Source organism: Lissotriton helveticus, chromosome 8 (assembly GCF_964261635.1).
Source record: "Lissotriton helveticus chromosome 8, aLisHel1.1, whole genome shotgun sequence".
NCBI lineage: Eukaryota > Metazoa > Chordata > Amphibia > Caudata > Salamandridae > Lissotriton > Lissotriton helveticus.
In genome coordinates this window covers 1,728,105,202-1,728,129,962 of record NC_136069.1, presented here as the reverse complement: position 1 = coordinate 1,728,129,962, position 24,761 = coordinate 1,728,105,202, and the positions used below count along the sequence as shown (strand labels likewise).

Below are 24,761 nucleotides of genomic sequence, written 5' to 3'. Positions count from 1 at the left end.
CTATTTGTAGATACCAATGCTCGTTGGAGGGAGGGAGGACACATACACTATTTGTAGATACCAATGCTCGTTGGAGGGAGGGAGGACACATGTACACTATTTGTAGGTACCAATGCTCGTTGGAGGGAGGGAGGACACATACACTATTTGTAGATACCAATGCTCGTTGGAGGGAGGGAGGACACATACACTATTTGTAGATACCAATGCTCGTTGGAGGGAGGGAGGACACATACACTGTTTGTAGGTAGCAATGCTCGTTGGAGGTAGGGAGGACACATATACACTATTTGTAGATACCAATGCTCGTTGGAGGGAGGGGGGACACATGTACACTATTTGTAGATACCAATGCTCGTTGGAGGGAGGGACGACACATACACTGTTTGTAGGTGCCAATGCTCGTTGGAGGGAGGGAGGACACATACACTGTTTGTAGATAGCAATGCTCGTTGGAGGGAGGGAGGACACATATACACTATTTGCAGGTAGCAATGCTCGTTGGAGGGAGGGGGGACACATGTACACTATTTGTAGGTAGCAATGCTTGTTGGAGGGAGTGAGGACACACACTATTTGTAGAGAGCAATGCTCGTTGGAGGGAGGGAGGACACATACACTGTTTGTAGGTACCAATGCTCGTTGGAGGGAGGACACACATACACTATTTGTAGGTAGCAATGCTCGTTGGAGGGAGGACACATATACACTATTTGTAGGTAGCAATGCTTGTTGGAGGGAGTGAGGACACATACACTATTTGTAGATACCAATGCTCGTTGGAGGGAGGGAGGATACACATACACTATTTGTAGGTAGCAATGCTCGTTGGAGGGAGGACACATATACACTATTTGTAGATACCAATGCTCGTTGGAGGGAGGGGGGACACATGTACACTATTTGTAGGTACCAATGCTCGTTGGAGGGAGGGAGGACACATACACTATTTGTAGGTACCAATGCTCGTTGGAGGGAGGGGGGACACATGTACACTATTTGCAGGTACCAATGCTCGTTGGAGAGAGGGAGGACACATACACTATTTGTAGATAACAATGCTCGTTGGAGGGAGGGAGGACACATACACTATTTGTAGGTAGCAATGCTTGTTGGAGGGAGTGAGGACACATACACTATTTGTAGATACCAATGCTCGTTGGAGGGAGGGAGGACACACATACACTATTTGTAGAGAGCAATGCTCGTTGGAGGGAGGGAGGACACATACACTGTTTGTAGGTACCAATGCTCGTTGGAGGGAGGGAGGACACATACACTATTTGTAGATACCAATGCTCGTTGGAGGGAGGACACACATACACTATTTGTAGGTACCAATGCTCGTTGGAGGGAGGGAGGGAGGACACATACACTATTTGTAGATACCAATGCTCGTTGGAGGGAGGACACACATAAACTATTTGTAGATACCAATGCTCGTTGGAGGGAGGGAGGACACACATACTATATTTGTAGGTAGCAATGCCCGTTGGAGGGAGGGAGGACACACATACACTATTTGTAGATACCTATGCTCGTTGGAGGGAGGGAGGACACACATACACTGTTTGTAGGTAGCAATGCTCGTTGGAGGGAGGACACACATACACTATTTGTAGGTAGCAATGCTTGTTGGAGGGAGTGAGGACACATACACTATTTGTAGGTACCAATGCTCGCTGGAGGGAGGGAGGACATGTACACTATTTGTAGGTACCAATGCTCGTTGGAGGGAGGCAGGACACATGTACACTATTTGTAGGTACCAATGCTCGTTGGAGGGAGGGAGGACACATGCACTATTTGTAGGTACCAATGCTCGTTGGAGGGAGGGAGGACACACATACACTATTTGTAGATACCAATGCTCGCTGGAGGGAGGGAGGACATGTACACTATTTGTAGGTACCAATGCTCGTTGGAGGGAGGCAGGACACATGTACACTATTTGTAGGTACCAATGCTCGTTGGAGGGAGGGAGGACACATGCACTATTTGTAGGTACCAATGCTCGTTGGAGGGAGGGAGGACACATGTACACTATTTGTAGATACCAATGCTCGTTGGAGGGAGGGAGGACACATACACTATTTGTAGAGAGCAATGCTCGTTGGAGGGAGGGAGGACACATGCACTATTTGTAGGTAGCAATGCTCGTTGGAGGGAGGGAGGACACATACACTGTTTGTAGGTACCAATGCTCGTTGGAGGGAGGGAGGACACATACACTATTTGTAGGTACCAATGCTCGTTGGAGGGAGGGAGGACACACATACACTATTTGTAGATACCAATGCTCGTTGGAGGGAGGGAGGATACACATACACTATTTGTAGGTAGCAATGCTCGTTGGAGGGAGGGAGGATACACATACACTATTTGTAGGTAGCAATGCTCGTTGGAGGGAGGCAGGACACATACACTGTTTGTAGGTGCCAATGCTCGTTGGAGGGAGGGAGGACACATATACACTATTTGTAGGTAGCAATGCTCGTTGGAGGGAGGGCACATACACTGTTTGTAGATACCAATGCTCGTTAGCGGGAGGGAGGACACGTATACACTATTTGTAGGTACCAATGCTCGTTGGAGGGAGGAAGGACACACATATACACTATTTGTAGGTACCAATGCTCGTTGGAGGGAGGGAGGACACATACACTATTTGTAGGTACCAATGCTCGTTGGAGGGAGGGAGGACACACATATACACTATTTGTAGGTACCAATGCTCATTGGAGGGAGGGAGGACACATACACTATTTGTAGGTACCAATGCTCGTTGGAGGGAGGGAGGACACATTTACACTATTTGTAGATACCAATGCTCGTTGGAGGGAGGGAGGATACACATACACTATTTGTAGGTAGCAATGCTCGTTGGAGGGAGGCAGGACACATATACACTATTTGTAGGTACCAATGCTCGTTGGAGGGAGGAAGGACACATACACTGTTTGTAGGTAGCAATGCTCGTTGGAGGTAGGGAGGACACATATACACTATTTGTAGGTACCAATGCTCGTTGGAGGGAGGGAGGACACATACACTATTTGTAGGTACCAATGCTCGTTGGAGGGAGGGGGGACACACATACACTATTTGTAGGTACCAATGCTCGTTGGAGGGAGGGAGGACACATATACACTATTTGTAGGTACCAATGCTCGTTGGAGGGAGGGAGGACACATACACTATTTGTAGGTACCAATGCTCGTTGGAGGGAGGGAGGACACATACACTATTTGTAGGTACCAATGCTCGTTGGAGGGAGGGAGGACACATACACTATTTGTAGGTACCAATGCTCGTTGGAGGGAGGGGGGACACACATACACTATTTGTAGGTACCAATGCTCGTTGGAGGGAGGGAGGACACATATACACTATTTGTAGGTACCAATGCTCGTTGGAGGGAGGGAGGACACATACACTATTTGTAGGTACCAATGCTCGTTGGAGGGAGGGAGGACACATATACACTATTTGTAGGTACCAATGCTCGTTGGAGGGAGGGAGGACACATATACACTATTTGTAGGTACCAATGCTCGTTGGAGGGAGGGAGGACACATACACTATTTGTAGGTACCAATGCTCGTTGGAGGGAGGAAGGACACACATACACTATTTGTAGGTACCAATGCTCGTTGGAGGGAGGGAGGACACATATACACTATTTGTAGGTACCAATGCTCGTTGGAGGGAGGGAGGACACATATACACTATTTGTAGGTACCAATGCTCGTTGGAGGGAGGGAGGACACATATACACTATTTGTAGGTAGCAATGCTCGTTGGAGGGAGGCAGGACACATATACACTATTTGTAGGTAGCAATGCTCGTTGGAGGGAGGGAGGACACATATACACTATTTGTAGGTACCAATGCTCGTTGGAGGGAGGGAGGACACATACACTATTTGTAGGTACCAATGCTCGTTGGAGGGAGGGAGGACACATATACACTATTTGTAGGTACCAATGCTCGTTGGAGGGAGGGAGGACACATACACTATTTGTAGGTACCAATGCTCGTTGGAGGGAGGAAGGACACACATACACTATTTGTAGGTACCAATGCTCGTTGGAGGGAGGGAGGACACATATACACTATTTGTAGATACCAATGCTCGTTGGAGGGAGGGAGGACACATACACTATTTGTAGGTACCAATGCTCGTTGGAGGGAGGGAGGACACATGTACACTATTTGTAGGTACCAATGCTCGTTGGAGGGAGGGAGGACACATACACTATTTGTAGGTACCAATGCTCGTTGGAGGGAGAGAGGACACATACACTATTTGTAGAGAGCAATGCTCGTTGGAGGGAGAGAGGACACATACACTATTTGTAGGTACCAATGCTCGTTGGAGGGAGGGAGGACACATACACTATTTGTAGGTACCAATGCTCGTTGGAGGGAGGGAGGACACACATACTATATTTGTAGGTACCAATGCTCGTTGGAGGGAGGGAGGACACACATACTATATTTGTAGGTACCAATGCTCGTTGGAGGGAGGGATGACACATGTACACTATTTGTAGATACCAATGCTCGTTGGAGGGAGGGAGGACACATACACTATTTGTAGGTACCAATGCTCGTTGGAGGGAGGGAGGACACATACACTATTTGTAGATACCAATGCTCGTTGGAGGGAGGGAGGACACATACACTATTTGTAGATACCAATGCTCGTTGGAGGGAGGGAGGACACATACACTGTTTGTAGGTAGCAATGCTCGTTGGAGGTAGGGAGGACACATATACACTATTTGTAGATACCAATGCTCGTTGGAGGGAGGGGGGACACATGTACACTATTTGTAGATACCAATGCTCGTTGGAGGGAGGGACGACACATACACTGTTTGTAGGTGCCAATGCTCGTTGGAGGGAGGGAGGACACATACACTGTTTGTAGATAGCAATGCTCGTTGGAGGGAGGGAGGACACATATACACTATTTGCAGGTAGCAATGCTCGTTGGAGGGAGGGGGGACACATGTACACTATTTGTAGGTAGCAATGCTTGTTGGAGGGAGTGAGGACACACACTATTTGTAGAGAGCAATGCTCGTTGGAGGGAGGGAGGACACATACACTGTTTGTAGGTACCAATGCTCGTTGGAGGGAGGACACACATACACTATTTGTAGGTAGCAATGCTCGTTGGAGGGAGGACACATATACACTATTTGTAGGTAGCAATGCTTGTTGGAGGGAGTGAGGACACATACACTATTTGTAGATACCTATGCTCGTTGGAGGGAGGGAGGACACACATACACTGTTTGTAGGTAGCAATGCTCGTTGGAGGGAGGACACACATACACTATTTGTAGGTAGCAATGCTTGTTGGAGGGAGTGAGGACACATACACTATTTGTAGATACCTATGCTCGTTGGAGGGAGGGAGGACACATATACACTATTTGTAGAGAGCAATGCTCGTTGGAGGGAGGGAGGACACATACACTGTTTGTAGGTACCAATGCTCGTTGGAGGGAGGGAGGACACATGTACACTATTTGTAGGTACCAATGCTCGTTGGAGGGAGGGAGGACACATATACACTATTTGTAGATACCAATGCTCGTTGGAGGGAGGGAGGACACATACACTGTTTGTAGGTACCAATGCTCGTTGGAGGGAGGGAGGACACATATACACTATTTGTAGATACCAATGCTCGTTGGAGGGAGGACACACATACACTATTTGTAGGTACCAATGCTCGTTGGAGGGAGGGAGGGAGGACACATACACTATTTGTAGATACCAATGCTCGTTGGAGGGAGGACACACATAAACTATTTGTAGATACCAATGCTCGTTGGAGGGAGGGAGGACACACATACTATATTTGTAGGTAGCAATGCTCGTTGGAGGGAGGGAGGACACACATACACTATTTGTAGGTAGCAATGCTCGTTGGAGGGAGGACACATATACACTATTTGTAGGTAGCAATGCTTGTTGGAGGGAGTGAGGACACATACACTATTTGTAGATACCTATGCTCGTTGGAGGGAGGGAGGACACACATACACTGTTTGTAGGTAGCAATGCTCGTTGGAGGGAGGACACACATACACTATTTGTAGGTAGCAATGCTTGTTGGAGGGAGGGAGGACACACATACACTATTTGTAGATAGCAATGCTCGTTGGAGGGAGGGAGGACACATACACTATTTGTAGATACCAATGCTCGTTGGAGGGAGGGAGGACACACATACACTATTTGTAGGTACCAATGCTCGCTGGAGGGAGGGAGGACATGTACACTATTTGTAGGTACCAATGCTCGTTGGAGGGAGGCAGGACACATGTACACTATTTGTAGGTACCAATGCTCGTTGGAGGGAGGGAGGACACATGCACTATTTGTAGGTACCAATGCTCGTTGGAGGGAGGGAGGACACACATACACTATTTGTAGATACCAATGCTCGCTGGAGGGAGGGAGGACATGTACACTATTTGTAGGTACCAATGCTCGTTGGAGGGAGGCAGGACACATGTACACTATTTGTAGGTACCAATGCTCGTTGGAGGGAGGGAGGACACATACACTATTTGTAGGTACCAATGCTCGTTGGAGGGAGGGAGGACACACATACACTATTTGTAGATACCAATGCTCGTTGGAGGGAGGGAGGATACACATACACTATTTGTAGGTAGCAATGCTCGTTGGAGGGAGGGAGGATACACATACACTATTTGTAGGTAGCAATGCTCGTTGGAGGGAGGCAGGACACATACACTGTTTGTAGGTGCCAATGCTCGTTGGAGGGAGGGAGGACACATATACACTATTTGTAGGTAGCAATGCTCGTTGGAGGGAGGGCACATACACTGTTTGTAGATACCAATGCTCGTTAGCGGGAGGGAGGACACGTATACACTATTTGTAGGTACCAATGCTCGTTGGAGGGAGGAAGGACACACATATACACTATTTGTAGGTACCAATGCTCGTTGGAGGGAGGGAGGACACATACACTATTTGTAGGTACCAATGCTCGTTGGAGGGAGGGAGGACACACATATACACTATTTGTAGGTACCAATGCTCATTGGAGGGAGGGAGGACACATACACTATTTGTAGGTACCAATGCTCGTTGGAGGGAGGGAGGACACATTTACACTATTTGTAGATACCAATGCTCGTTGGAGGGAGGGAGGATACACATACACTATTTGTAGGTAGCAATGCTCGTTGGAGGGAGGCAGGACACATATACACTATTTGTAGGTACCAATGCTCGTTGGAGGGAGGAAGGACACACATATACACTATTTGTAGGTACCAATGCTCGTTGGAGGGAGGGAGGACACATACACTATTTGTAGGTACCAATGCTCGTTGGAGGGAGGGAGGACACATACACTATTTGTAGGTACCAATGCTTGTTGGAGGGAGGGAGGACACACATACACTATTTGTAGGTACCAATGCTCGTTGGAGGGAGGGGGGACACACATACACTATTTGTAGGTACCAATGCTCGTTGGAGGGAGGGAGGACACATATACACTATTTGTAGGTACCAATGCTCGTTGGAGGGAGGACACATACACTATTTGTAGGTACCAATGCTCGTTGGAGGGAGGGAGGACACATATACACTATTTGTAGGTACCAATGCTCGTTGGAGGGAGGGAGGACACATACACTATTTGTAGGTACCAATGCTCGTTGGAGGGAGGAAGGACACACATACACTATTTGTAGGTACCAATGCTCGTTGGAGGGAGGGAGGACACATATACACTATTTGTAGATACCAATGCTCGTTGGAGGGAGGGAGGACACATACACTATTTGTAGGTACCAATGCTCATTGGAGGGAGGGAGGACACATGTACACTATTTGTAGGTACCAATGCTCGTTGGAGGGAGGGAGGACACATACACTATTTGTAGGTACCAATGCTCGTTGGAGGGAGGAAGGACACACATACACTATTTGTAGGTACCAATGCTCGTTGGAGGGAGGGAGGACACATATACACTATTTGTAGATACCAATGCTCGTTGGAGGGAGGGAGGACACATACACTATTTGTAGGTACCAATGCTCGTTGGAGGGAGGGAGGACACATACACTATTTGTAGGTACCAATGCTCGTTGGAGGGAGGGAGGACACACATACTATATTTGTAGGTACCAATGCTTGTTGGAGGGAGGGAGGACACATACACTATTTGTAGAGAGCAATGCTCGTTGGAGGGAGGGAGGACACACATACTATATTTGTAGGTACCAATGCTCGTTGGAGGGAGGGAGGACACACATACTATATTTGTAGGTACCAATGCTCGTTGGAGGGAGGGATGACACATGTACACTATTTGTAGATACCAATGCTCGTTGGAGGGAGGACACATATACACTATTTGTAGGTAGCAATGCTTGTTGGAGGGAGTGAGGACACATACACTATTTGTAGGTACCAATGCTCGTTGGAGGGAGGGAGGACACATACACTATTTGTAGATACCAATGCTCGTTGGAGGGAGGGAGGGAGGGAGGACACATGTACACTATTTGTAGGTAGCAATGCTCGTTGGAGGGAGGACACATATACACTATTTGTAGGTAGCAATGCTCGTTGGAGGGAGGACACATATACACTATTTGTAGGTACCAATGCTCGTTGGAGGGAGGGAGGACACATACACTATTTGTAGGTACCAATGCTCGTTGGAGGGAGGGAGGACACATACACTATTTGTAGATACCAATGCTCGTTGGAGGGAGGGAGGACACATGTACACTATTTGTAGGTACCAATGCTCGTTGGAGGGAGGGAGGACACACATACACTATTTGTAGGTAGCAATGCTCGTTGGAGGGAGGGAGGACACATACACTATTTGTAGATACCAATGCTCGTTGGAGGGAGGGAGGGAGGGAGGACACATGTACACTATTTGTAGGTACCAATGCTCGTTGGAGGGAGGGAGGACACATATACACTATTTGTAGGTACCAATGCTCGTTGGAGGGAGGGAGGACACATACACTATTTGTAGGTACCAATGCTCGTTGGAGGGAGGGAGGACACATACACTATTTGTAGATACCAATGCTCGTTGGAGGGAGGGAGGACACATGTACACTATTTGTAGGTACCAATGCTCGTTGGAGGGAGGGAGGACACACATACACTATTTGTAGGTAGCAATGCTCGTTGGAGGGAGGGAGGACACATACACTATTTGTAGATACCAATGCTCGTTGGAGGGAGGGAGGGAGGGAGGACACATGTACACTATTTGTAGGTACCAATGCTCGTTGGAGGGAGGGAGGACACACATACACTATTTGTAGGTAGCAATGCTCGTTGGAGGGAGGGAGGACACACATACTATATTTGTAGGTACCAATGCTCCTTTGAGGAAGGGAGGACACATACACTATTTGTAGGTACCAATGCTCGTTGGAGGGAGGGAGGACACATGTACTACAGATCTAAGATGGCGCCGGGCTTGGAGGCTGCTCGTCTGTAACATTCCTCGTGTCAGAGGGGCTGGGGCGGGGCGGGGAGTGCAGGCCTCACCCGCAGCCCTGGAATGAGAGGATGAGTCTGCATGAGGGGGGAGCAGAGGGGGGCAGAGGAGCACAAGGGGGGGCAGAGGAGCACAAGGGGGGGCAGAGGAGCACGGGGGGGGGGGCAGAGGAGCACGGGGGGGGGGGGCAGAGGAGCACAAGGGGGGGCAGAGGAGCACGGGGGGGGGGCAGAGGAGCACGGGGGGGGGGGGGCTCTCTGGGGTAACTGGTACCAGATGTCTAGGGGTCAACAGGGAGGGGAGAAGGAGAGGGGGCAGTGAGAGCTCTGGCCCCATGGCCAAAGGGAGGGGTCCAGGAGCAGCAGCCCCGGAAAGGGGGGGGGGGCAGTAGCATCACACCCTGGGGGGGGGGCAGGAGCAGCAGCCCCTGGGGGGGGGGGCATGAGCCATAGCCCCTGCAGCCAGGGGCGAGATAGCTCAGTGGGTTGGGAGGGGGCGGATGAGACTTGGAAATAGTCCCTTAGTACATATGGATCCATACATTTTCCTGCCACAAACCTTAAAGCTGTGCTCCTGGCTCATGGAGAGGGAAGAGAAGAGGGGCTGGAAGATCAACGCGGGGCACACCGCACCCCAGAAACACAAAACATCCCGCGGACTCTGCTCTGGGGGCGCAGATCAGATAAAGGAGGAGGTAAAACAGTTGATGACTGTCCCAGAGGGACACACCCTCCACGGGCTGCGCTCCGCCTCAGGCTCCGCCCCACCTCAGGCTGCGCCCCACCACGGGCTGCATCCCACCTCGGGCTGCGCCCCTCCACGGGCTGCGCCCCACCTCAGGCTGAGCCCCACCACGGGCTGCGCCCCACCTCGGTCTGCGCCCCACCTCAGGCTGCGCCCCACCACGGGCTGCGCCCCACCTCAGGCTGCGCCCCACTTGAGGCTGCGCCCCACCAAGGGCTGTGCCCCTTCACGGGCTGTGCCCCACCTCGGGCTGTGCCCCACCACGGGCTGTGTCCCTCCATGTGCTGCGCCGCACCACGGGCTGCGCCCCACCAAGGGCTGCGCCCCACCACGGGTTGCGCCCCACCACGGGTTGCGCCCCACCTCAGGCTGCGCCCACCAAGGGCTGCGCCCCAGCAAGGGCTGTGCCCCACCTCAGGCTGCGCCTCACCACGGGCTGCGCCCCACCAAGGTCTGCGCCCCACCACGGGCTGCGCCCCAGCAAGGGCTGCACCCCACAACGGGTTGCGCACCACCACGGGTTGCGCCCCACCACGGGCTGTGCACACCAAGGGCTGCGCCCCACCTTGGGCAGCGGCCCTCCACGGGCTGCGCCCCACCAAGGTCTGCGCCCCACCACGGGCTGCGCCCCAGCAAGGGCTGCGCCCCATCTCAGGCTGCGCCTCACCACGGGCTGCGCCCCACCGAGGTCTGCGCCCCACCACGGGCTGCGCCTCACCACGGGCTGCGCCCCACCAAGGTCTGCGCCCCAGCAAGGGCTGTGCCCCACCACGGGTTGCGCCCCACCACGGGTTGCGACCCACCACGGGCTGTGCACACCAAGGGCTGCGGCCCTCCACGGGCTGCGCCCCGCCACGGGCTGCGCCCCACCTCGGGCAACGGCCCTCCACGGGTTGCACCCCACCACGGGCTGCGCCCCACCACGGATAGTCAGAGATTATGATTCTGGGCAATTTCGACAACACAACACTCCGAACCATCTGCCGGCATGCATGGGCCCGGCCCCAGCCCCTAAGCCGGAAATAAAGAGTCTGGGCATCTGGTGAGACCAGAATCTGACATTCAAGGCGCAAGCAAGGAAGAGCCGCAACAGGTCTTGGCTGGAATGGAATGATCAGAAGAGTGCTTCTCCTGCTGCTCCCACCAAGCCAAGAGATGGATGGTCCAATCCCTCATACTCTCAAGGATAGATTACGGAAATGCGCTCTACCCAGGAGCCCTGTTTTCAGTAATTAACAAATCGCAGACTGTCCAAAACTGCGGAACTAGACTACAGTCGGGAACAGCCAAGCTCCTCTCCGCAAAACCGGCCCTCCGCCCCCTACGTTGGCTGCCAGTGAACGAACGAATCAGCTTCAAATCCCTCTGCATCGTCCACGGATCCCTGTAGGGGGTGGGCCCGCTCCTATCGCAGCCATAATCCGCCCATATAAAGCAAGGAGAAAGCTCTGCTCAGACGAACTTCACTGAATTGACACCCCCAGAATCAAACGGACCAGAAGCGGCGGCAGACGACTCTCTCCGATAGCCGCAGAGCTCTGGAATACCCTGCTGTTGGACCCGGCCTCGTGGCGTGGTTCGCCTCTGTCCCTCCCCACCCTGTGAGCGTAGGCCTGCACCCTGAGCCCCTGCGCAGCGTCCCCGTAAGAATAGCCTACACCCAACAGCCTGGTCGTCTCACCCCTGATGAGCCTGAACCCCCGTAAATACACGACCAGGCCGCATGTCCCCGTCCCGCTCCCGACTCCGAGCGCCTAGACCTGGCCTGCCCCACAAGGCCCGGACGCCATCTTCCCTTCCCGACATCCCTGTCTCCCTGGGCCTAGCGTGACCCCGGCCCCAGCGAAACCCAGGCTCCAAAGGCGCGCCAGTCCTGGCTGGGGGGTAAAGCACTCCCCGAGTGAGATAAGCCAGAGAGTTGCGATGGCACCTCCGGCCTCCCCTGAGAGACTGGTTTCCGTCACCCCTTCGGGCCTCCCCTGGGGCCCCGTTTCGATCGCACCTCTGGCCTCCCCGAGGGCGGGCTCCAGACCTGCTGTGCGTCTGGGAATTCCTGGACCCATCTTTCTAAGGATCAAAGAGCCAACCGCCGGACCTCGCCAACGACCAGCCCCCAGGGCTTGAGACCTCCGCCTGCGAGTGTCCGGAGATCAAAGGGCAGAAGGACTATAACTGGGCCCGCCCGACAACTAGCGGGCAGTTGTATCTTGGACCTGAAGCCCTGCTGATCTGATCGCGGCTGACCCTAAGAAAACTCATCCTGAACCATCGGAGCCCTGCTGACGCTGTCGCGGCTCGAGCTGAACTTTGACCATCAGAGCCCTGCTGACGCTGTCGCGGCTCGTCCTCTTTTGACCATCGGAGCCCTGCTGACGCTGTCGCGGCTCGTCCTCTTGTAACCCTCGGAGCCCTGCTGACGCTGTCGCGGCTCGAGCTGAACTGAACCATCGGAGCCCTGCTGACACTGTCGCGGCTCCTCACGACCTTCTCCAGATCGAGCCCTGCTGACCTCGTCGCGGCTCGAGGAGTACTCTGGTCCGGCTGGATCATCAAGAGCACCATCACGACCGAGCCGACTCGACGTGGGCGAAGCAGCCAGTGCGACTATCATCCCGTACCCCCCGGCTCGAGGATTGAGAGCTGTGCGTAGGGTACGCCTCGTACTGTCCCAGAGACTAAAAGACTGTCCCGCTTCCCCCTTCCCGAATCCTCTAAGATTTTGTGGTCCCTTGACCACTGTGTATATAAGAGTGCTTCCTTCGTTATGTGCTTATATAAAGATCTTGTTACTAAAACCCACCGGTGTGGTGTCTGTTCGTAGTGTGGTGTGAGCTCAGTGTGTACGATCCTAGACCTGAAGTCCTCCCCGGTGAGGACCTCACGATAAGACTCGGCAAGTTCTGTGGGAGAGGTGGGTCTTGGGGTGCCCGGGTGAGCATAACCTGGCCCCTGGAGATCGCCCCTTCTAACATTGGTGGCAGCATCGCGATAGAACCCACGTCTAGGGATCGTACAGCACTGACACACTACCCGAACGAAGAACAACCATGAGCCTCACAAACGACGAGACCACCTTCCAGATGGAGCGTCTGAAGGATTATTCGCACCGTGAGCTCAAGCAATTCTGCAAGGATCTCCATATCCCGTCAACGGGATTAAACACCAAAGAGGACTTCCAACAAGCTCTGACCGCCTGGGTGGAGTCCGGAGCCCAACCTCCCGCACCGACAGAAGACGATGGGGGGGGAGCTCCCCTGATCGCAACCGACGCCCCAGAGCGAGAAAGAACCGAGTCCCCGACGCGGACTCGCAGCACGGAGAGAGGTCTGTCTCTCGAAGAGATGACCGACCGAGAACGCGACCGGAACCACGAGCTAGAACTAGCCCGTCTGAAGATGGAAGGAGAACTCAAGCTGGCCGAAAAGAAGCTAGCCATCGAGCAGCTGCGGCTGCAAGGAGAACTGGAGGAGAAGAAGCTCCAGCGAGAACATGACGGAAAGAAGCTCCAGCTGGAGCACGAGCGCAGTGTGCTGGAAATAGAACTAAAGGCCCGGAACGAAAACAAGAAAACAGCAGCGACCCGAGAGGCCGTCCCCCCGGTGGAACCAAAGGTCCGCATCCCCAAGGATGTGGTCAAAGAATATTATAAAAACGATGACATCCAGCAATGGTTCAAGGCCTACGAGGTCGCCATGACCTCGCACCGAGTTCCCCAGAAAGATTGGGGAGCCGGGCTGTGGGGGCGATTCCTGAGCGAGGGGAGAGACACCCTACTCGACCTACCGTCTGCCGAACAGACCTCCTACAGCCATATGAAGGACGCCCTCCTCACCCGGTACGGGCTTACCCCAGAAATGTACCGTCAACGCTTTAGAGACTGCAAGAAGATCCCCGACACCACATGGGTGGAATACGTCAACTTCTACACTCGAGCCCTAGAAGGGTGGATCAGGGGCAGCAAAGTATCCACTTTCGAGGGGCTCATTGACCTCATTGCCTACGAACATTTGTCTCTGAACTGCTTTGTGGAGCTCCGACAGCACCTCCTGGACAGCAAGCTGGCTGACCCCCGGAAGCTGGCTATCGAAGCCGATCGCTGGGTGAGCACCAGAGTCCCCCGGGGGCCCGGGGGGGGACTCTGGCCGAAATGAACAGGGATCTTCCCGCCAGAGGGGAGGGGGGAACCAGAATAGACAGAGGGGGTCCCAGGGAGGAGCCCCGCGCAGTCCCCCTAGAAACCAGCCCAACTCCTCACATCCCGCAGCGCGCGCAGGGTTTCCCCCAGCCAAACCAGGGCCCCGCGTCAGCCAAGCCTGCTTCCATTGTCAGCAGCCAGGGCATTACGCCAATGACCCCCGATGCCCGTTGTTCAAGAAGCCTGCCGCTGCAGGGCCCCCAGCGCGCCACATCACCTCAGTAGCCTTAGAAGAAGAGGAGGGAGTAGAGGAGTTCGAGGGAACTGACCCCGCAGCGATGATGTTAGTCTCCCTGGGTAATAGGGAGATGGTCCCAGGAGCCCCCCTACCCGACAATACCGAGAAGTACCGACAGCAGGTGACTGTCAATGGCCATCACATAGGGGCGCTCCGAGACACTGGGGCCAGTATAACCGCCGTCAAACGACACCTAGTCACCGAAGCCCAGATCGTTCCCCGCATCTCCTGCCGGGTGATCGCAGCTGATAACTCGGTCCGCACCTGCCGGATAGCGCAAGTCCCGTTCGAATGGGGAGGCGTCTCTGGAGAGTTACGAGTGGCGGTCCGCTCCGACATGCCTGTGGACTGCCTGCTCGGCAACGATCTAGAGAGCTCCCCCTGGCAGCGGGTTGAGAAAAGGACCCACCTGGAGATGGTGGGCCTGCCCGAATGGGCCTGTGTGAGCACCCGGTCGATGACCGCCCGGAGAGCCACCCCCGAAGGGGCGACCGTAGAGGCGGCACCAGCGACCCCCGAGGGCCCCGAGGTCCTTGAACCGTCTGAAACCCCTGAGCTGTTCCCCGAAGAGAGCTTCCCCCCCGAAGCAGGTCCCCTCGGCCCGGGCGCCGAACCGACCCCGTGCCCGGACGACCTGCCCGAGCTGGCCCAGTGGCGCCAGGAAGGAGGGCCGTCCCGGGAAGAATTCTGCCTAGAGCAGACCTCCTGTCCGTCCTTGGTCGGGCCGCGGCAGCAGGCCGCCGGCCAGTCCGGCTCCCACTTGGTATATTGGGAAAATGGCCTCTTATATAGCGAGCAAAAGTCCGCCGAGCTAGGGTCGGGCCGGGTGCTGGTGGTACCCCTACACTTCCGCAGTTTTCTCCTCAACCTGGCCCATGACGTACCCCTGGCGGGACACTTAGGACAGGATAAAACGTACCATCGCCTGGTCACTCACTTCTACTGGCCGGGCATGCGCTCCGATGTGGAGGCCCACTGTAAATCCTGCCCCACGTGTCAGTCCAGCGGAAAGAGCGGCGGGAGGCGCAAGGCTCCCCTCCAACCCTTCCCCGTGGTCAGTACCCCCTTTGAGAGGGTGGGAATCGACATTGTGGGTCCCCCTTGACCCCCGGACCTCCCTGGGACATCGTTTTATCCTTGTCTTGGTGGACCATGCCACCCGCTACCCCGAAGCCATTCCCCTCCGAACGGTGACCGCCCCCGTGGTGGGGCGGGCCCTCATGGGGATCTTCTCTAGGGTAGGATTCCCCCGAGAGGTCGTCAGCGACCGAGGGACGAACTTCATCTCAAAATACATGAAGTCCCTCTGGCAGCAATGTGGGGTGACCTACAAGTTCACCACCCCCTATCACCCCCAGGGGAACGGTCTGGTGGAACGCTTCAACCGGACCCTCAAAGGGATGATCATGGGTCTCGAAGAGCCCCTGAGGCGTAAGTGGGACGTCCTCCTCCCCTGTCTCCTCTTTGCGTACCGTGAAGTCCCCCAGAAGTCACTGGGGTTCAGCCCCTTCGAGCTGCTCTATGGGCACCCCGTCCGGGGGCCCCTCACCCTGGTCAAGGAGGGGTGGGAGACGGCGGCCCCCGAGCCCCCTCCCAATGTGTTTCGATACATCCTAGCCCTCCGGAACCAGACGAGGAAGTTCCGAGAACTGGCCGAGGCAAACCTCGAGGCCAGTCAAGAAGAGATGAAACGGTGGTACGACCAGAATGCCACTCTGGTCGAGTTTCAGCCAGGACAGCGGGTCTGGGTGATGGCCCCCGTAGAGCCCTGTGCCCTGCAAGACAAGTGGACAGGGCCCTTCAAGGTGGTAGAACGCAAAAGTCAGGTGACCTACCTCATCGACGTAGAGTCCCCCAGGAACCCCTTGCGGGTCCTTCACGTGAACCGCCTCAAGCCCCACTTCGCCCGGTCCGAGTTGAGCTTGCTCCTCGCCACGGACGATGGGGAGGAAGAAGAGACGGAGCCTCTCCCCGATCTCCTGTCTGTGAAAGAGAAAGATGGCTCCGTAGAGGGAGTGCGTCTCTCCTCATCCCTCTCCCCCGAGCAGCGCGAGGACGGTCGCCAGCTGTTGGGACAGTTCTCGGACCTCTTCTCCCTCACCCCCGGCGTCACCAGCTGGTGCGTCCACGACGTGGACACCGGGGACAGCCCTCCGGTACGGCACCGAGCCTACCGCGTCCCTGACCGAGTCCGGGCCTGTATCAAGGCCGAGGTATCGAAGATGTTGGCTCTCGGGGTGGTCGAAGCCTCTGACAGCCCATGGGCTAGCCCCGTGGTCCTGGTTCCAAAGGCAGCCGCCCCCGGTGCCGCTCCCGAGCTGAGGTTCTGCGTTGACTACCGAGGGCTCAACACAGTCACCAGAACCGATGCTCACCCCATCCCCCGAGCCGACGAGCTGATCGATCGCCTCGGGGCGGCTCGCTTCCTAAGCACGTTCGACCGGACCAGTGGATACTGGCAGATCGCCCTCACCGAGGGAGCTAAGGAAAGATCCGCTTTCTCCACCCCGGATGGTCACTACCATTTCGGGATGAAGAACGCCCCCGCCACCTTCCAGAGGCTGGTTAACCAGGTACTGGCGGGGTTGGAAGAGTTCAGCGCGGCGTATCTGGACGATATCGCCGTTTACAGTTCCCACTGGCCCGAGCACCTCCAGCACCTCTGGGCGGTGCTGACCGCCCTGAGGAGGGCGGGTCTCACCATTAAGGCAAGCAAGTGCCAGATCGGACAAGGGTCCGTAATCTACCTCGGGCACCAGGTCGGAAGCGGCCTCGTAGCCCCCCTCCAGCCCAAGATCGATGCCATCGTGGCCTGGGAGGCCCCCACGACCCAGACGGAAGTACGGGCGTTCCTAGGGCTCACGGGGTACTACCGCCGGTTCATTAAGAATTACGGCAGCATCGTGGCTCCCCTCACGGAGTTAACCTCCAAAAACCAGCCGAAGAAAGTCAGCTGGACACCCCCCTGCCAAGAGGCGTTCGAAACCTTGAAAGACGCCATGTGCACTGCCCCCATCCTACGAGCCCCCGACTACTCACGAGAGTTTGTAGTCCAGACGGACGCGTCCGAGCATGGCATCGGAGCCGTCCTGTCCCAGGTGAGCGGGAACGGCCTGGACCAACCAGTGGCATTCATTAGCCGGAGGCTACTCCCTCGAGAGCAAAGGTGGAGCACCATCGAGCGGGAGGCCTTCGCGGTGGTTTGGGCCCTGAAGAAGCTGAGGCCCTACCTGTTCGGTACTCACTTCCGGGTCCAGACCGACCACCGACCCCTCCGGTGGCTAATGCAGATGAGAGGGGAGAATCCCAAATTGCTGCGCTGGTCCATCTCACTCCAGGGGATGGACTTCACTGTTGAGCACCGGCCTGGCTCTGACCACGCCAACGCAGACGGCCTGTCCAGGTTCTTCCGCCTCAGCGAAGAGAACCCCCAAGAGGATGGGTAGTTCTCCCCGCCTTCAGCTGGGGGGGACGCGTGTTGGACCCGGCCTCGTGGCGTGGTTCGCCTCTGTCCCTCCCCACCCTGTGAGCGTAGGCCTGCACCCTGAGCCCCTGCGCAGCGTCCCCGTAAGAATAGCCTACACCCAATAGCCTGGTCGTCTCACCCCTGATGAGCCTGAACCCCCGTAAATACACGACCAGGCCGCATGTCCCCGTCCCGCTCCCGACTCCGAGCGCCTAGACCTGGCCTGCCCCACAAGGCCCGGACGCCATCTTCCCTTCCCGACATCCCTGTCTCCCTGGGCCTAGCGTGACCCCGCCCCAGCGAAACCCAGACTCCAAAGGCGCGCCAGTCCTGGCTGGGGGGTAAAGCACTCCCCGAGTGAGATAAGCCAGAGAGTTGCGATGGCACCTCCGGCCTCCCCTGAGAGACTGGTTTCCGTCACCTCTTCGGGCCTCCCCTGGGGCCCCGTTTCGATCGCACCTCTGGCCTCCCCGAGGGCGGGCTCCAGACCTGCTGTGCGTCTGGGAATTCCTGGACCCATCTTTCTAAGGATCAAAGAGCCAACCGCCGGACCTCGCCAACGACCAGCCCCCAGGGCTTGAGACCTCCGCCTGCGAGTGTCCGGAGATCAAAGGGCAGAAGGACTATAACTGGGCCCGCCCGACAACTAGCGGGCAGTTGTATCTTGGACCTGAAGCCCTGCTGATCTGATCGCGGCTGACCCTAAGAAAACTCATCCTGAACCATCGGAGCCCTGCTGACGCTGTCGCGGCTCGAGCTGAACTTTGACCATCAGAGCCCTGCTGACGCTGTCGCGGCTCGTCCTCTTGTAACCCTCGGAGCCCTGCTGACGCTGTCGCGGCTCGAGCTGAACTGAACCATCGGAGCCCTGCTGACGCTGTCGCGGCTCCTCACGACCTTCTCCAGATCGAGCCCTGCTGACCTCGTCGCGGCTCGAGGAGTACTCTGGTCCGGCTGGATCATCGAGAGCACCATCACGACCGAGCCGACTCGACGTGGGCGAAGCAGCCAGTGCGACTATCATCCCGTACCCCCCGGCTCGAGGATTGAGAGCTGTGCGTAGGGTACGCCTCGTACTGTCCCAGAGACTAAAAGACTGTCCCGCTTCCCCCTTCCCGAATCCTCTAAGATTTTGTGGTCCCTTGACCACTGTGTATATAAGAGTGCTTCCTTCGTTATGTGCTTATATAAAGATCTTGTTACTAAAACCCACCGGTGTGGTGTCTGTTCGTAGTGTGGTGTGAGCTCAGTGTGTACGATCCTAGACCTGAAGTCCTCCCCGGTGAGGACCTCACGATAAGACTCGGCAAGTTCTGTGGGAGAGGTGGGTCTTGGGGTGCCCGGGTGAGCATAACCTGGCCCCTGGAGATCGCCCCTTCTAACACCTGCCCTCCACCTCCGGAAAGAGCCAGCCATCCCGCCTTCCGGAAACAACTAAAAACTCTTCTGTTCCCTTAAAATATTCTTTTCCGCCGGTTCACCGGTCATGCCTGGCGCTGGGAGGCCTTCTGGTAACCATGCGCTCTACAAATGCCCTTTTCATTTCATCTCTGCAAGGCACAGGGTGCAAGAGTAATGCGAGAAGAGGGTTCAAAGACGCCGACCTTCAAGGAGAGGATTGGGGGAGCACACACTCCCCAGAGGTCCACCTTAGGGGAGTCCGATCTACAGACAACCCAGCCACGGTAAGGGTGCAAGATCTACCAGTTGGAACCGTGAAAAAGAGGAGCCATAATTACACACGCCCCACCACCGAACAACATATGTCATATTCCTTGAATGGTTGATGGTGGTCCCCTCTTTCTCCAAGCAGACTGCCACGTGCCTTGGGCAGTCATAGACTAGTCCAGACTAGACTACTGCAACAGCATATATGCAGGCGCCAAGAAGACTCTCTTGAAGGAACTACAGCTAGTTCAACATGCGGCAGCTCGGCTGGTCTTAAAACGACCACAAGGGTCGTCAGCCAAAGCAGCCTTAGCATCCTTACACTGGCTGCCCATGCATAAAAGAATCCTCTTCAAAATCCTGATCATCACTTACAGGGCTTCCAGGTCATCAGGACCCAAGTACCTTAGGGCCAGAATTGAACCGTATCTGGCACAGCGCTGCTACGAGCCTCATCAGCAAATCTCCTCACGCCTCCCGGTTTCAATCTCGTTTCCATAGGGAGCAAATCAATGGCTGTTTTAGGGACAAAAGCCTGTAGCTCTCTACCTCTCCATCTCTGGCTCTCTCAGACAGAATCCATTTTCAAGAAATCCCTGAAAATTTGGATCTTCAGAACCTCAGACAATTTACTTTTCACACTCATCTGATCTGGTAGAATCCCACCGCTGCTCTCCTCTCTAAGCTCGTTTCTGCGTTAGCGCCATGATGCTCCCCGGAGTGATAGTTGCGCTGTATAAAATTCATCATTCATTCAGTCATTCCCCTGCGCTCTCCATCTCAACCCCTCTCATCGTGAGGCTCTCTCCTAAGATGGCCGGAAACCAGCGAATGCTAGTTTGAGACCCCAACGCAAGATCATCTCCATATTACATTTGTACAGGAGGTTACTCAATAGAATCAATGGGTTAAAAGGCAAAGTCATTGCCTTGGCTCCTGGGTGAGCTGTACTCCCAGCTCGCTCACAGGCCGCAGCGCCACCATGGAAGGGCAGAGATGAGAACAGACAACGCACAGTGGTGAGTCTTACAGGATGGAGGCAGTATCAGGGTGATCATTAGAGGCAAAATTCCCTGGCAACCTTATCTTTACATCCAAGCTCATAACTTTCACATCCACACTGGTTAGGTTTTATTATTTATGTATCATTTTATTTGAATATTTCATCAATACTTTTAGAATGTAATCAACATGATGCTCAGTGTGTGAAACTCATTTATATCCATAGAGACATTTATCCTCAGAGCTCTCATTACAGGTCAATGAAAGAAAACGTAAATAATCCGTTTTAAAAGCACTCCATTCAGTCTACATTCGTACCACAAGCTTCAGACAACCATCCATACCACTTTTCATACTTTGCTATACACCATAAAACATTTTCTTAGAACTAAACCAACATAGGACTTCAGCATTTATAAAAAATCTAAAGAATGTTACAACATTTCACAATTTTTCTTTATCTGTCTTTTCCTCTATGTAAGAACCAGGGTAATGGCAAAAACTCAATCTTTTCACCGTATTGCAGTTTAAATACAGTCTCAAGTGTCATGGTAAAAACTCTGTTTTTTCACACCATTGCGGCCGTAGATTTAGTCTCTTTAACACGCGTTTCGGCAGAGAAAGCCTTCTTCAGGAATGCCAGAAATCTAGACCCGACTCTGCTTTACATAACCTGAAATACCACAGCATGGTTCCTCCTTAGCCACACATACCTAGTTATATACACTTTCATCAACACTTGTGTAGTGTGCTATGGAGCCGCAACCTAAAATAATTCCTTCAGGCGATCAGGAATTATCACCAATGTGAAAACATGGACAATTCCACCTTATGTCCCAGAGAAGACCTACATTTTCCGCTCGTGCACTTATCCTTTTCAGTGATCAGACTGTACACAACCCTTTTCCACTACTGTTGGCGGCTTGCTTGCGTACCATCAAAGGTGCAAATGATCACTTCCGGTGAAGTCAGAACATCATTTCAATAGTGCAGTGACACCAGGGCCCAAAGCTCTAGGAAACTCCCTAAACACCAATTATTGCAGTATTTTACTACTAAATAGATAGTAACAAGTGCAGTTATCTTGCAGGCAATAGGGACATGATTTGAAAGGGGCAGTGTTACCGGGTCAAAAAGTTGTCATTAGTCTTGTAAACACCCAATATTGCTACATTTCACGCCTAAACAGGCAGCGACACGTGCAGTTATATTGCAGGCAGTAGGGACATGATTTGAATGGTGCAGCATGTGCTGTGGCACCGGGCCAAAAAGTTGTCAGAACTTTCTAAATACATAATATTGTTATTAAATCAATTAATTGAAATATTTCCCTCTTTTATTCTTTAGAAATGTGCAATTACTTTTCCATACTATACAAGTAGTAACAGCACAATATAGTCCCGTTTTGTACATAAACAAGTCATAGCACTTTAACAGACTTTCTGTAACTTATGTTGTACAACTACTTAGAACGGTACAACGTCCAATGAAAACAAACAGTGTATTATTAATCATATGGGCAAAACCTAATGCAGTTACCAATGTTTGTTGAGTTTCTAAGCACTGAAGGAAACACCAGCACCACCCCACCTTAGGCATCACCACTATCACCACCCCTGAGTCCCACCACCCTCAACAGCAGCTGACCATCACCACTACCCCAGTCCCTACTGCACCCCAACCACCAGGCCCAGCAGCAGATCAACATAACTACCACCCCACCCTGACACCCCACTGCCCCAGCCCCCGCCGAGGACCACTGTGTCCTGACCCCCCAGCACTCATCGTGGGGTCACTGGGGGTGACCCTGGGGGTGTCTCTTGCTGTGGCTCTGGTGACCCCGGCTCTGATCCCTCAGATACTGGGGGCCCCTGTGGTGGGGGCTCCTCGTCCCTGTAGGATGGAGGGGGCGTCCCTCAGCCCCCAGCACTCATCGTGGGGTCACTGGGGGCCCCTCTGGCTCTGACCCCTCAGTCCTGGGGGCCCCTCTGGTGACACAGGCAGTGATCAGGGGGTGACCCTGGGGGTGTCTCTTGCTGTGGCTCTGGGGCCCCTCTGGTGACCCCGGCTCTGACCCCTCAGTCCTGGGGGCCCCTCTGGTGACCCTTGCTGTGTCTCTGATCATGGGGTCACTGGGGGCCCCTGTGGTGGGGGCTCCTCGTCCCTGAGCCCCCCCAGCCCTACTCTGGGAGGAGCGGCCTCTGTCCTGGGGGGGCTGTGCCCTGTGGTCCCCCGGGGGGGGTCTCACCTGCGCGGGGGCCTCCGCCGTCATCCTCCCCTCTCTCGGGGGGGGGGGCTCCTCCGCGGGGGGGGTCACGGGGGCCGCGGGCTCGGACGGGGCTCCCGACGCACAGGAAGCGCCCCCGACGCCCCTCGCAGCCGCCGCCGCCGCGCGTCACTTCCGGCTCCGGGGCGCGGGCGGCAGCGACAGCACAGGACGGGAGGAGTGCATGGAGGCAGGGGGGGGTATGAGGCCTCAGGGGGGGAGAGGGCGACTGCTGAGGGGGGAGGGTTCCTACCCCTCCTGGGGGCGCTGAGTGCTTCGAGGCGGGGGGGAGCACGGGTTTACTGACGCCCCTGTGTGTGTCCCACAGGATTGATCATGTAATGTCTATATGAACAGAAATAAAATAAAAACACCACACAAGGAAAACCCCACCTCAGAGAAATAGAATAAAATGTACAAAATTATTTCAAACCAAAAAATCCAATCAGTGGAACCAGAGAAATGCAATGTCAAAGGTTTCAGGCAGGCAGAGCGCCTAAAAGCATCAAGCTCCACTCAGGGTCATCATGATCTGGCCGGACAACATTGGGGGACAGCCACAAGTTCAGGCCGAGCGCAAAGGAACGAGAGACAGAAACAGGGACCACGCGAGTCCCACTGAAAAACGTCCCTTCTGAAGCCCAACGCAAAGAGCTCTGTGTGCAGTGGAGGGGCCACGAGGAGCAGAGAGCGTCACGGATGGACGTCGCTGTGGTGCGAGGAGCAGGGAGAGCGTCACGGATGGACGTCGCTGTGGTGCGAGGAGCAGAGAGCGTCACGGATGGACGTCGCTGTGGTGCGAGGAGCAGGGAGAGCGTCACGGATGGACGTCGCTGTGGTGCAAAGAGCAGGGAGAGCGTCACGGATGGACGTCGCTGTGGTGCGAGGAGCAGGGAGAGCATCACGGATGGACGTCGCTGTGGTGCGAGGAGCAGAGAGCGTCACGGATGGACGTCGCTATGGTGCGAGGAGCAGGGAGAGCGTCACGGATGGACGTCGCTATGGTGCGAGGAGCAGGGAGAGCGTCACGGATGGACGTCGCTGTGATGCAAGGAGCAAGGAGAGCATCACAGATGGACGTCGCTGTGGTGCGAGGAGCAGCGAGAGCGTCATGGATGGACATCGCTGTGGCGCGAGGAGCAGCGAGAGCGTCACAGATGGACGTCGCTGTGATGCAAGGAGCAGGGAGAGCGTCACAGATGGACGTCGCTGTGATGCGAGGAACAGCCAGAGCGTCACGGATGGACGTCGCTGTGGTGCAAAGAGCAGGGAGAGCGTCACGGATGGACGTCGCTGTGCTGCGAGGAGCAGTGAGAGCATCACGGATGGACGTCGCTGTGGTGCAAAGAGCAGGGAGAGCGTCACGGATGGACGTCGCTGTGGTGCAAAGAGCAGGGAGAGCGTCACGGATGGACGTCGCTGTGGTGCAAAGAGCAGGGAGAGCGTCACAAATGGACGTCGCTATGGTGCGAGGAGCAGGGAGAGCGTCACGGATGGACGTCGCTGTGGTGCAAAGAGCAGGGAGAGCGTCACGGATGGACGTCACTGTGGTGCAAAGAGCAGGGAGAGCATCACGGATGGACGTCGCTGTGCTGCGAGGAGCAGTGAGAGCGTCACGGATGGACGTCGCTGTGGTGCGAGG

The 24,761-nt window shown here is 54.8% G+C and overlaps 1 protein-coding gene across 1 annotated transcript in view; it reads right to left on the bottom strand.

Annotated features, from left to right (window-relative positions):
• LOC144773667 (uncharacterized) overlaps positions 1-23,227 on the bottom strand; it is a 165,373-nt gene extending 142,146 nt beyond the window's left edge. Inside the window, exon 1 of the mRNA XM_078658814.1 lies at positions 23,102-23,227. Coding sequence (XP_078514940.1) covers positions 23,102-23,125 — 24 coding nt within the window. The 5' untranslated portion in view covers positions 23,126-23,227. The remainder of the gene's footprint in view (positions 1-23,101) is intronic.
• Between the last annotated feature and the right edge of the window lie 1,534 nt (positions 23,228-24,761).